Raw genomic sequence first — 13,443 nt, forward strand, 5'->3', positions numbered from 1 at the left:
TAAAAACTGATAACTGAGATAAAGGGTAGAAATTAGAACTCGGAGAAGTTTCGAAAACATCAAGCCAGAAAGGTTAGCGGGTGAGGGAATGTTCTGAAAGATTCATCCTTTTGGAGTTTAGCATTAGAAAAGGGATAATGAGTAGCAAAATTGTGTCTCATGCATGGGAATGAACACTGCATAAGGGTCTCAATTCTGTCTTTTAATAATTATAATTAGAATAATTGGCATATTCTCTCAACCCCCTTGAATATAAATGCAGTATTACTCAATGTAAAATATTAATTATCCAATATTATGATTGATTAGAATAAAGATATTATTCATTATGCAATACAGGCACACAATTAATTTCTGAAAGATGTACATAATTTCGGCAAATTCTGAGTAATATTCAAACACCAGATTAGGTATTAAAAATGGGGATTTGGGCATCCTTCACTTTGGATCAATTAGGTTAAAAATGGGGATTTTGAAGTGCAAACACACTGTAAAACATCATTAGTGTGCTTATACTTTTCCAAATAAATGCAATATGTCCATTAGTGCTTGGGTTAAGGGAATATTTTATTCATTTAAAAAATGGGAATTATTGCAAAGATTCCCTAATTACTTGATTATTATTATTTGTTACTAAACAGAACTTCTTTATACATCGGATTACTGGCACTCATCAATTTTGGCACAGAATAAAATCTATTACAATAATAAGTTCCCATTACCAATCCATACTTATTTAACTATTTTAATAATTTTTTGTTTTATGCATCCATTGACCTAAATTTAGTATGAATTATCATTTGAAAAATAATTGTTAAAAAATTTTAAATTAATGTATTTTAAAAGTATTTTAATCGTGATTAGGAGGAGATCTATTTGATTTGACTTGGCAATTGGCATTAATTACTCACTCAAAGTCATTATTTATTTCTCAAGTTTGTTGCTCTCAAACTTAAATTTTATCATTTCAGCCCCATGAATACTTTCAGTTTCAGAAAATAACATAAATTAATAATTTCTAAAATATTTTTATTAATCTTTTACAAAAATTATAATAATTTTGAAGTATATAATGTAAAAATTAATTGCATATTATATTAAAAATGCATTTTATATTTATTTCAAAAAAAGTGCATTATATTTTAAGATCAAGATAAATTAATAATTTTTTTTTTTTTTTTAAGACGGAGAGAGTATAATTTCTCAAGTTAATTGAATATGGTATATAGATTTAATGTATCAAAAATAATTTGTCAAAGGGGGCTGCTATGCTAATGCTATTGTCACATCCTACGTGGCGAATGGTTGTTGGCAAAACAAAGTTGTTTATTTCCTTAACTATCCTCACTTTTGTTCTTCTTTCTCATTTTTATTTTTAGAAAAAGCCCAATATTTTTTGTTTAGAAAAATTTAAGCAAAAAGAATGTATTGATTTAGGTAAAACTAACCATTTGATTCATAAGAGTAAGAAATAAGAATTTGGATTTGACCAAAAGAAATAAGAGAAGATGTAGATTCAAATAAAATGAGTTCGAAATCCTGGATTTAAAGCCATTTCGATCATAATCTGATTATAGTTACATGTCTAATAATTTATAATATAATTATAGTTTCGATTCTAATTCTATTTCAGTTCAATTAAATTAAAATATAAAATAATAAAATTTAAAGTGTGATTTTTTTTTTTTAAAATCATTTTAGGCTGATTCAGATTATGAATTTTTAACTGGTCCTTTCCATTATAATTATACACTTGCTCATCAATGGAAATTAAGGACCAATTTAATTTTGATTTGACTAGACTAGTTCTAGTTCGATTTCTATTTATACCTAACTTGTGGTTAGGTCTAGCAATATGACAATGAAAGAAAACGTTAAGCAACAATAATTTAGAAGAATAATAATAATTTCAATTTAATAGGCTATCGATAGTTGTTTAAACTGCCATAATAACAATCTCTTAAATTAAAATATATGTTTCGTTTGATAAATTTATTAATATTCAAAAAACAAGAACATGCAAGAAATAACAAATTATATTTTCAAGAAAATATATTTTGTTAAGCAAATGGAGCCTAAACAAGAAAACGTCTTGATAGTGTTGGGATTCAAATGAACAAAAATTAAGATTTTAGTGCTTAGATTGAAACTACTTTCATAGTTTGGGTTGTTTGGTAACTAAAGTAAGAGTAATAGCCCCCAGCCAATAACTTTGTAAAGAATTGGATGAGTTTGTAAAAGAAGAAAAAGTTTTGTCTTAAATATTATCTGTCAAATAAAATAAAATATTTACCATAAATTATATATATTAAAAAAAAAAAGGAAATCAGCCATTACTGACTCTTTCTAACATTAAAAAAGAGAGAAAAAAAAAAAAAAAAGAAGACAGAAAGAAATGCAGGAAGAAGAAGAAGACAAGCTTAGTAGTTGACATTTTGAGAGACAGAGCAGGTGGAAGAAAGCACTGCACTTAGCCACCTCTCTCTAATTATCAAACAGATTACATCAAACTCTAAAACGAAATGATTGATTGAAATGAAGTGAAATTTAACAAAATCGTAATCATCATCAATCATGGCAGTCTGGAGAAATGCATATCATGAAGTGATCAATGCAAAACCTTTATTTCTCACGATCTATGCCACCGTTCTCTTTGGTATTCTCTTCTCTTCCTTTTATGTCTTCTCCGCCGTCTACTCCGCCACTAAATCCTCCTCTTCTCTCTCTTGGGTTTCCTCTCCTCCCTCTTCTTTCTCTTGTAAGCTTCTCTTTCTTTTCTCTATGAATTCATAATCTTTCTAATTTGTTTCTTTTATTAAAGTTTCTTTATTTACATTTTAATTTTTTTTTGTTTGTTCAGATACTGATGGGTCAGTTAATGGGTCTCAAGGAACACCATCAACTACTGTAAGTTCTCCAACTACCAAGTCACAACAGGATAAGAAAAGCAGCATTCTTGAAACACCCATATGGGAAATTCCACCGCCTAATTCAAAAATGCTTCCTATTAAGAAATTTAGACTCACGAAACAGCTAGTTGAGAAAAGAGTGAAGGACAATGTGATTATTGTTACTTTTGGTAACTTTGCTTTCATGGATTTTATCCTTACTTGGGTTAAACACTTGACTGACTTGGGCCTTTCCAATCTTCTTGTTGGTATGTTTCTAATCTTCTCATTTTAAAGCTTGGATTTCTGAGTTCAGTTAAAGATAGTAAATTTGAAAAGAAAAATAAATTTGTTTGTTTGTTTTCGCTTAGGTGCTATGGATACAAAGCTATTAGAGGCTTTGTATTGGAAAGGTGTTCCAGTTTTCGATATGGGGAGCCATATGAGTACTGCTGATGTTGGATGGGGTTCACCTACTTTTCATAAAATGGGAAGAGAAAAAGTTATTCTGATAGATGCTTTTCTACCTTTTGGATTTGAGTTATTGATGTGTGACACGGATATGGTTTGGTTGAAGGTATGGTGTTATTATATGTTCTTTTTTTAACTGTTTCTTTTGGATCAAATGCATTTTCTTCGCCTGCATAATGTTTGCATGATTATGGTTATTTCGAGTAGTAAATGGATTTGATTTTCTTGGAACAGAATCCACTCCCATATCTTGCTCGTTATCCTGATGCAGATGTCTTAACTTCAAGTGATCAAGTTGTACCAACTGTTGTTGATGACAGGTTGGACATCTGGCAAGAAGGTGAAGATTATAATGGAAACTATGTTCCCTTTTTTCATACTTTATTCACAAAGCTGTAGGCGCGGTTGTATTTTCTCACTCCTATAATCTGCGGGTTTTAATATTTTTCTTTTGGTCTTTATTTTTATGTTTTCTGATTGTTGGTATGTGAAGCACTAGAACAAAATTTGTTTTCTCATAAGTATGTGATACCATTCTTAACACCTGGTTGGGCACTTGGAAGGGACACCTTTATTACTGTTCATTAAAATTGATTCCAGATCAAGGCATTTATTTCTTCTAACACATTAATCACCATAATAATGGGTCTAGCCGTGTGTTACCATTTTTCATAGTTGTAGCTTAAGAAACTATGGTGGAATGTTAGATGTGTTCTAGTTGATAGGGAGGTTTTCAAAGGCATATGTAACATTGTCAACATCGCAGGATGGCTTTGGTGATAATGTTAATCATTGTTAACTTAAAGTAAAAGGATAATGAGAACCCTATTTCTGAAGAACTGATTGCACGTGTTTGTTCGCTGCTGGTATATTATTGGTAGATCTTCTGTGAATGTCTAAATGATATGTAATATGTTTATTTATAATGGAGTAAAATCATGGTACGGCATATGCAAATTAGTGGTTTGCACAAAAGTGCAGTTAATTCTACCTAATGTAGATGGTACAAGTCCAAGTCTTATGTAGCAGTGTGCTTTCAGTTTACTCATATCACAGTCTAATTGTCTGTTAAATATATCAAGTATGCTTCTATAATATTTTGTGCATGCTTGTTTTCTCTGCTACAATTTCTTATTGATGACATTGTTTTGTCATCTTTGACAGTTGGTGCTGCCTACAATATAGGAATTTTCCACTGGCGGCCAACAGAGTCTTCAAAAAAGTTGGCAAAAGAGTGGAAAGAGATTCTCTTGGCTGATGATAAGATCTGGGACCAGAATGGGTTCAATGATATTGTACGCAGGCAGTTAGGACCATCTGTTGATGATGACAGTGGACTTGTATATGCTTTTGATGGAAATCTCAAGCTGGGAATTCTACCAGCAAGTATATTTTGTAGTGGACATACTTATTTTGTCCAGGTAGAATCTACATATTATTTATTGTGGCCTTAAACTTTAAGTTCATATTGCTCTGTGCGGGCTTTTTCTGTAAAATTTTAAGTTATGTTGCTTGGGCCAAGCCACGTCTATCAAAATTTTCCTCAGCATTTATGACATTTTGGCAGGCGATGTATCAACAGCTTAGGTTGGAGCCATATGCAGTGCATACCACATTCCAATATGCAGGTACAGAAGGAAAGAGACACCGATTACGGGAAGCCATGGTGTTTTATGATCCTCCTGAGTACTATGATGCCCCAGGTACTCTTCCAACTTATTTTGATTTTTTCTGTAAATTTGACAGAGAACATCAACTTCATGGTAGACATTTCATACTGTGTTAGCTCTCATCATGGAGTGGTTCAACTTTCTCAGTCTCGGGTGTTCGCTTAAAACCTGGAGGCCAATCACTTGATTTTTCCAAACACATGGGAATATCACTTTGATATGTTGATATGTATTGTAGCATCTGTTTTTTCAGCCAATTTATGGAGATTTTTACATCATAAGAAATCTGAGATTCCTGATATCTGCATTTATGCTCATACTTGGGCTCATTATAATGAAATGAAGCCTATAGTTCCTCAAAAGAAACAAATTGACCCCAATTATCTATAGGATGTTTCAACTTACTCAAAAACCAAGTTCATGCCAAATTGTCAATTAATGATATTTCAACATGACATTTTGACAGATGGATGCTTTCATCATTGAGCTGCTGCCTTGTAATGGTTGAAGTTTGTCCTATTCTGAAAAAAAATGCCTGCTGTTTAACATTTCCTGCGAATCCATGCAGGAGGATTTTTGTCATTTAAACCATCTATTCCGAAAGGTCTATTGCTAAACGGGGAGCACAATGTTGAATCCCACTTTTCTCTTGTTAATTACCAAGTATGGACGCTTAAACTCTATAATTTGCAACTTAATTTTACGGTTCCTTGTTGAATCTGATAATTTACGTTGTTATGACTTTGTCTAGATAAAGCAAATAAGGACGGCACTTGCAGTTGCTTCATTGTTAAATCGTACTCTGGTGAGAGGAATTCCAACCTTGAACATGCTTATTGTCTTATTTTATAGTAGTTTTTGGCTGTAATGATATCTGTTCTCTGTTGTGATAACCTTAGATCCTTTATATTTTCATAATCAGGTGCAATCTGATAATTAAATTTTCATAGTTAGCATTTCATTTTTGTAAATTGCAACATCTTAGCAGAAAATTTGATGATTGTCACTTGTTTAATCCATAGGTTTGAAATTTCTAATTGCGTACTATACAATATTTAGAATTTTACATGGTTGATATGTTTATTTCAATGTAAAAGCACATTTGAGATCGGAAACATCATCTTTAATCTAAAAAATCACAACTTCAGTCCTTGTTTTACCTAGTCTACAGTTTATGGTCTCAACATTTTCATTTTGCAAACCATGACAAACTTCTGGAAATGATTCCAAAAAGAGTAACTATGACAGAGTAAGCTTATCTACTATTTGGTAAACTCTCCAGTACACTTACCCCAGAGTTTATCAACTGATGAATAAGCTTACTCTGTTCATTTATGAAATAAATGCTGTATTGTTGTACTTTTAATACAGAAAAACCTTAGCAAGTAGACATTTTAATTGGAGATTTTACCATGATAAATGGATGATTAACTGTAGTGTCCATTACTAATCATAGAATAATTTGTTCACGTAGAAATAATATTTTATGGGCTCAGACAAAATGGGAAAGCATTCTAATTGAAGAATTTGAGATGGGAAATCTTTTAGAATACTGTCCTTTTACCTAAGATTGTCTTAAGGTGAATAAACTATTGGATTAGATTGTAAAAAGGCTACTTTTTATATATAATAATGGCATATATAATTCTTATATAGGAAACAAATTTTGGTTTGTTTACTTTTTCTAAAGTTGTTCCCAGAGTGGCACTTGAAACATAACTATATACGAGTACTTATATCATGTAGTCGATGTGAGCACATGCACTTACCTTTCTGTGTTAAAAAATGATGTTGATAATTCTTGCAGTTTTCACATTTTGCTGTTGTTACCTGTGTCATTCAAATGCGGATTGTATGAAATAGATGTGGTTCTATTATGAATATTCAAAACAAGGTAGACATTTCTGTCTGCAAGTAATTGAGCATTAAGCCCTTTACCAAGTTGTGGCCTGCTTGACGATTGATAGTGATGTCTAGTTTTTAATCTTGAAATATGGTTCTCTCAAACATAAAAGTTGAGACAAAATGCCAACCGGCTCTGAGACAAGTATTGTTTATTGCGTAACTCACTATAACCAGTATGGTGTTGTCAAAGGCAGGCCAGGGCACTGGCTTAGGTGCTTTAATGAGGTGAGGTGCTAAGATCCTAGGTGCTCGAGGCAGTCACCTAATTCTCCTTATCCTTATTTGTATCGGGTAGAACTCATTCCTAAAAGCTAGCTCAAAGGAAGAGGGTGCCCAATCCACTTATGTAAACTATAAGTGCCCAGTAACCAAGCGATGTGGAAAAATACAACTTCTAACACCCTCCCTCACGCTTAGTGTGACATGCAAACAGGCCGGTTCCAAAACCATCATTGCAGACAAAATACCAACTCCAATACCATGATAAATGGGCTTCTGTAATTCCCAAAAGCTAGCTCAAAGGAAGAGGGTGCCCAATCCATTTATATGCACTATAACAGCCCAGTAACCAAACAATGTGGGATAAATACAACTTCTAACACTGTCCACTGTTGAAATTGAATTTTAAATTTTGGAGGCAAATGTCACAAAGTATGGAATAAGAAATATGAAGTATAAAAGCAACATTATAAATTTTCCTAGCTTCTATTAGAACAAAAAGCACCGTGGTTTTATAAATGCAAGTAAAAAGATGAAGACATCAGAGGCAGATTGGAAGATGCAATTTATGGTCTTCATACTAGAAAAGCTAAGTTATGGAACTCTTTGTTTAGCCTTTTTATTGTTAGTCTTGGTAGGACTTGATGTTATTTTGCTGATTGTGATGTGTACTTGATGTGAAGCTTGTTTTCTGACTGAAGGTCTTGACTGGGATAATGCTTAGTGATTAAAGTCTTGATACCCATTTTGGTGTGTTTCTCTTTTAAACTAGCATGTTATTCGGTTCAGCACCCTTGGCTTGCTAGCTTTTTTGGTAATTAGAGTCTTGGGTGCCTCAAATTCACCTGTCACATTTGACAATAATGTATCTCAGAGGAGTTACTGAGCTTCCAATGCCTTTGAGATAAAGTCATCCTTGTTTTAAAAGGGATTTAAGATTGTGCTGCCATAAAAATGAACATGCTTATTTGGCCAACATGGTTATCTTTGGTGCAAATCTAATTTCATTTTAAGGATGTGGTACACATTTAATTGGCAAAGTTGGTGGCAGATATATTAGCTAGCCAATCAAGCAGCATGGCTAGCAAATGCTGAAGAGGTTTGCTGATCTTTCTTCTCTGGTTTTGTTGTGTAAATATCAGGTCATGCCTCCAATATGGTGCAGGTTGGATAGGCTGTGGTTTCCTCATCCTGGAGTTTTGGTGGGATCTATGACTAGACAACCTTTTATCTGCCCGTTGGACCATGTGTTTGAGGTAGGCTTAGTTTAATGACTCTAATTAAACTCTTTTTTGTTTACATTTTTCTCTTAAAAAAAGCCTTGGCAAGCTTCTGCATGCAGTAGTTATTGTATCTTTTTTGTCATGGAGAATCTGTTGAAGCACCTTCCCATGGTAAAAGTCGGCTAGGTTCATTATGCATCTGGTGGAAAGGTGAACTTCTCTAAGAATCTGCCAAGGATTTCAATTGTGGTCAAAAAGATGAAAAATGGGCTCTTAATTCCTACTGTTATTCTCATTAAATCTTTATTTGTTGCATCTACTCATTCACGTCTGGAGTTTCTCTTTTGGCCTCTCTTCGTTCTGTGGGTACGGGGTGAGACTCCTTGCTTTCTTATTTTGCTTGGATAGAGCTGGGGTGAATCTAATTATAGCTAGTTTTGGGAGTTCTCCTAGCACATGCACAAAACCCAAGACCAACTAATAAATTTTATAGCGCTCCTAGGACATTGTTAATTTAGCTCAACAAATTTCAAGAGTTTTGGAGGCCACCAATTTCAAATCACATTCACAAGACTAGGTTTTAACACTATCAATCCTTTCTCATGAATAACAAGTTTACTTTTACATTCCATCACCATTTGCATTTTGCAATGCAATTGGGTTTAAAATTGAGCTTGTGTCATGGTCTGCTCACCAAAGTTTTCATCTTCGTCCACCAAGAAAGATATTTTTGTTGTGACTTGTGATATTCAGAATGCCTTCTTGATTCATATGCTCATAATGTTGATCCATTTGTTGGGTGTTCAATATTTGAGTTCATTTTCTTGATAATTTCTAGATATATTATCTGTTGATTTTACCATTTTTCTTTTCAATAGCTCTGTGTCATCTTGAAAATTCTTTAGTTTAACAGAATTCCTGAATTGAACTAGTTCTTCAGAATGTGGGCCACAATGGTGAAGAAAACAATAAACATTGGCAAAAATAACCAAACAGGCTCCTTACTTTTTGTTTGATTGCGTCTTTGCATGTTCAGAACTTCCTGATTGAATTACTTCTTCACATGGTGAAAATAACCAAAAATGCTTTTGTTCTTTTTTTTTTAGTTTTAATATTTTCATGATGGTCATGTTTTGAACATTTTTGTGTTATAGCTTCAAGTATAGTTCTCTACTTTTGGTGGCAGTTCAGTTTGGCAGATTCTTGATTAATTTTGTGAACTGATTGAACCTCTCTAACTATCTGATGTTGTTCCTTTGTACAATGAATTTGTTATTGTAATTCACCTGTATTTGATTTTTGACATAGAAACTATTATTCTTCTTATTATTCGATTGTATTGATCTGGCCTCTTTTTGTCAGATCCATGAACTTTTTCCTCATGAATAGGATTCTACTACTTTTAAGGGCCAAAAATGCATGATTGAGTTAAATTGAAGTGAAGCTGAATTTACGTTTATATGCTTCCAGCTGAGTTGCTATTCTTCTTCTAATTATTTTTTTTCCTGCCTCCTATTTGTTTGTTTCTTGTAAAAGTGGAAGAACCTTTCAGGAAATTATTTTGCCTATTTATATATAGTTGTGAATGATATATAACTCGAGTTTGGTGCTTGTGTGCATATTTTCTCAAAAGGCTACATTTAGAATTGAGAAAACAACAAACAGGACTTCACTGTATGTACCCTTTTGGCATAATCAGGTAGTATTGCCATCCTAAATTTATGGATTATGCACTACTTGCAGGTGAATGTCATGTTGAAACAGCAGCCAGAGGAAGAGTTTGGCCCTGGGATCAATATCAGAGAATACTCTTTTTTGGACAATCCTGCATTACCCAAACATGTAATTATACAACAATTGTATTTGTTCATGGTGGTGTTTAGTATAATTAAAGTTTGACTCTGGTAATTTTAGGGGCTGAAATGGAATTAAATTGTTGGTCCTAAGAAAATAAATGCCAAAATTTTAGGATTAAAAATATGTCTCCATTTAATGGTGTTGTACATAAAGTACAGTAAAAACTTATGAAATGACTAAGATAACAAAAGCAGTCGAGAGGACAGCACCGTTTGTGACAACATAGACCAATGCTAATGGTGGTAATGGATGTTATTCTAATAGCAGTAGTGGTAATGATATATGGTGATGCAGATGGTGGGTGATGCTAATAGTGATGGCAATTATTGATAATTGAAGATGAATATAGGAATGATTGGACAGTTGAGCAGAAAGTAAATGTTAGTAAGATACAAGATGCGAGTTTTACTTGATTATTTACTTTTAGTATTTGCTTTTGAACTTGAGAAAAGTAAGAGTTGAAAAATGAAAATACAAGACACTTTCATGAATTAGTGAAACAATGTTAAAATTGATTACTTAATCACTATAAAACACCACTCGCTGCTTACTTTATGGGAAACTTTACTTTGGAAATTTGTAGGTGAAAGAGTCATGGCTTGATGTTCACCTCTGTCAAGAAGGAGCTCAAGCTTGCTATGCAAACGGAACAACTTCATCTGGAGTACTCAAATTTCCAAAAGGCAGCAGTGAAGAAAAGGTATCTAGATATTTTATACCTTTTTGTCTTAACCATGTTTACAGAAATAACTATGGGTTTTGATATGATCCTTCAAAATTAGTAGTAGACGTGTAAAATGCTCATAAAAGGCTGTTTGGCATAAATGACTTCTATAAAATTTATAGAATTCATTTGTGAGTCCACACTTGTCATGTTTGATACAATTTAAAATTTATTTTTTTGGAATTCTATCTCATTAGTTCTATGCATTGACTACGTTTGTGTCATTTCGTGCTGAAATTGATTAGATATGCAAATAAATTCTTAACTAATCAGGGATAGCTTGTAGTTTAAAACTTTGCAAATGACATGGATTTTAAGTTGATTTTATTCTTAACACTACGGGTGCTTCTAGTTGGAGGTTAAAGGAGGTTACCAATTAAGCAGTTAACACTTAACCTCCTATAACCTTGTTTGGCATGTAATACTTTCTAAGTGTGTAATTATTATTGGGTGAATGGTTAGCCTCCATACCTTGCGTTATTGTTAACCCCCTTCCCCTTATAATAAGTCAAAACTAGTTTTTTTGCAAAATGGCAATTGCTGAGCAAAAATAGAGTAAGAACATACTTACCAGAGACTTGTATAGCAATTTTCAACCTTTTGTACAACAATATTCAACTTTTCCTGATGCATCCTATGATTTATATGCATAATAATTTGATTCTTTCAGTTCCATGGTTGGTAACCCGTAAGTCCTTATCTCCTTATTTTATTTTATGCTATAGCTTTTCGATTATCTTGTTTTAGCCTTGTTAGTATCATTAAATTTGAATTATAATGTCATCTCCCTACAGATCTCTCTTACCATCTTCAATTTTATTTGTAATATGCAGTTCAAGACCGTATTCTCGTCCTTCAAAGATGTCAAAGTTATTCAGTTTTCTTCAATGCAAGATGCTTTCCTAGGTTTTACTGATAAGGCAAGTCTTTTCTTCATTTTCTTGCTTGGTGTGGAAGCTAAATCTTTAGAAAGTCACGGTATACTTTGGAAAGCTGCCTTCTTTTCCCCTAAATCCTGCTAGAATTTTAAATGGATTCCCATTCTTAAATTATTCCATATAGTAGATATTAGTTTTTTGTCAAACTAGAATAAGCCACACAGCTTAGAAGCAGAAGTCTCTCATTTTAAAGAGCATTATTAATAGAGCCCCTTGAGATTAGGTCACAAATGCATTTTCATCCCTGAGGCAAACATGGTTTACCCTTATATCCTTTAGTGAAGAGAAGCTCGAAACAGGTAAAAAACCATGTTATCATGCGAAGAAAGGGAGGTTCAAACTTTTTATATGACTAGTGATTTATGTATTTTTTTTCTTTCTACAATGCAAGTGTTTGTGCTCATGCAGCCCTTGCTAATTTTGAATATTTTCTCAGGAAAGAGAAGCAAAGTTTAGAAATCGAGTGAAGCGGTACTTGGGTATATGGTGCTGCGTTGATAGTCACACTCCGGGACATATATATTATGACATGTACTGGGATGAGAAACCTGGTTGGAAAGCAATGCCCCCAGAGACTCCAGAGCTTGACCACCCACCTTGGTAAGGCCTAACCGAAACCAAATATTTGTTGAAGTAGAAGAGATACAAAAAGGAGCATTGCGTATCGGGCATAGTTTAGAAAGAAGGGATAGAGAGAAGTTAAAAGGAGAGGTACCTAGTTGGTTAAATTCCTAACACATCAGTATGTGGCATGGGAAGAATACCTAGTTTTATAGATGGACATCAGAATTCCTGTAATCTCTGTAATGTTAGAAAAAGAAAATGGCTTTCGATTTTTGTCATCATTTTCAATTATAATACTAATAAAGAAATGAAATTTGTTCCTACAAGGAAGCAACAAAACCCATTTCGTTCGTTTGCAACATTGTCGTGGTTCTGTTGCTTTCTGTATTTAGAATTTGCAAGCTGGACAGAGTTTATATGTACCACTTGGGCATCTTTTAGAGCAAAGTTTATATGGATAAGGGTAACTACCAAAAACAATTGGTGAAGAATTCCATGTGTTCCACCGGTAGTTACTATTTGATATCTGAAAAGTGCATAGCTTTTCAGAGATTTTTATATTAATATGTCTAGTATCTTGGAATTCTGTTTCTATCAACATTCTTGACCTGAAAACTAAATGCAATCTTTTGCAGTATCAAATTAACTCTCCTGCTTCTATTTCCTAACAAAAGAATCTTTCAATTTCGATCGTAGAAATTGCCGCTAAATTCTACTGCACAAGCACAACACCTAATCATAGATCAAGCCTTTTTCAGTTCTCTGAATGTTAATTCTATGCCCATTCTTCTACTGTGTGCATGAGAAACTAATCCTTCCAAACCCAACCACCACCGCCGCAAAAAATAAAGGGTCCATATTCGGGATATAAAACAGGACTAATTCCCAAAGCAAGGCATGTCTGATCAAATAACCAATAAACAAACTGCCGAAAGAAGTAGGCATCTGGAACCAAGCCTTTGATTATGCAATTAAGCTTCATTC

At 33.3% G+C, this 13,443-nt stretch overlaps 1 protein-coding gene across 1 annotated transcript; it reads left to right on the plus strand.

Moving 5' to 3' along the window:
* Positions 1-2,332: 2,332 nt before the first annotated feature.
* On the plus strand, positions 2,333-13,053 carry LOC8280137 (arabinosyltransferase XEG113). The gene is made up of 13 exons (XM_002519888.4): positions 2,333-2,758; positions 2,861-3,157; positions 3,260-3,465; positions 3,594-3,699; positions 4,524-4,780; positions 4,927-5,062; positions 5,598-5,692; positions 5,781-5,834; positions 8,296-8,409; positions 10,120-10,218; positions 10,817-10,933; positions 11,791-11,877; positions 12,332-13,053. Exons 1-13 carry the CDS (start codon positions 2,575-2,577, stop codon positions 12,497-12,499), a joined length of 1,920 nt encoding a protein of 639 aa, XP_002519934.1. The 5' UTR covers positions 2,333-2,574; the 3' UTR covers positions 12,500-13,053.
* Positions 13,054-13,443: the final 390 nt, after the last annotated feature.

The sequence above is a fragment of the Ricinus communis genome, chromosome 5, assembly GCF_019578655.1.
Source record: "Ricinus communis isolate WT05 ecotype wild-type chromosome 5, ASM1957865v1, whole genome shotgun sequence".
NCBI lineage: Eukaryota > Viridiplantae > Streptophyta > Magnoliopsida > Malpighiales > Euphorbiaceae > Ricinus > Ricinus communis.

Excerpts from the sequence above, each read along its gene's own strand:
- LOC8280137 (XM_002519888.4), top strand. The coding sequence starts at position 2,575 with ATGGCAGTCTGGAGAAATGCATATCATGAAGTGATCAATGCAAAACCT. Across the intron at positions 3,158-3,259 it reads CCTTTCCAATCTTCTTGTTG|GTGCTATGGATACAAAGCTA; the intron begins GTATGTTTCTAA and ends GTTTTCGCTTAG. Across the intron at positions 8,410-10,119 it reads CGTTGGACCATGTGTTTGAG|GTGAATGTCATGTTGAAACA; the intron begins GTAGGCTTAGTT and ends CACTACTTGCAG.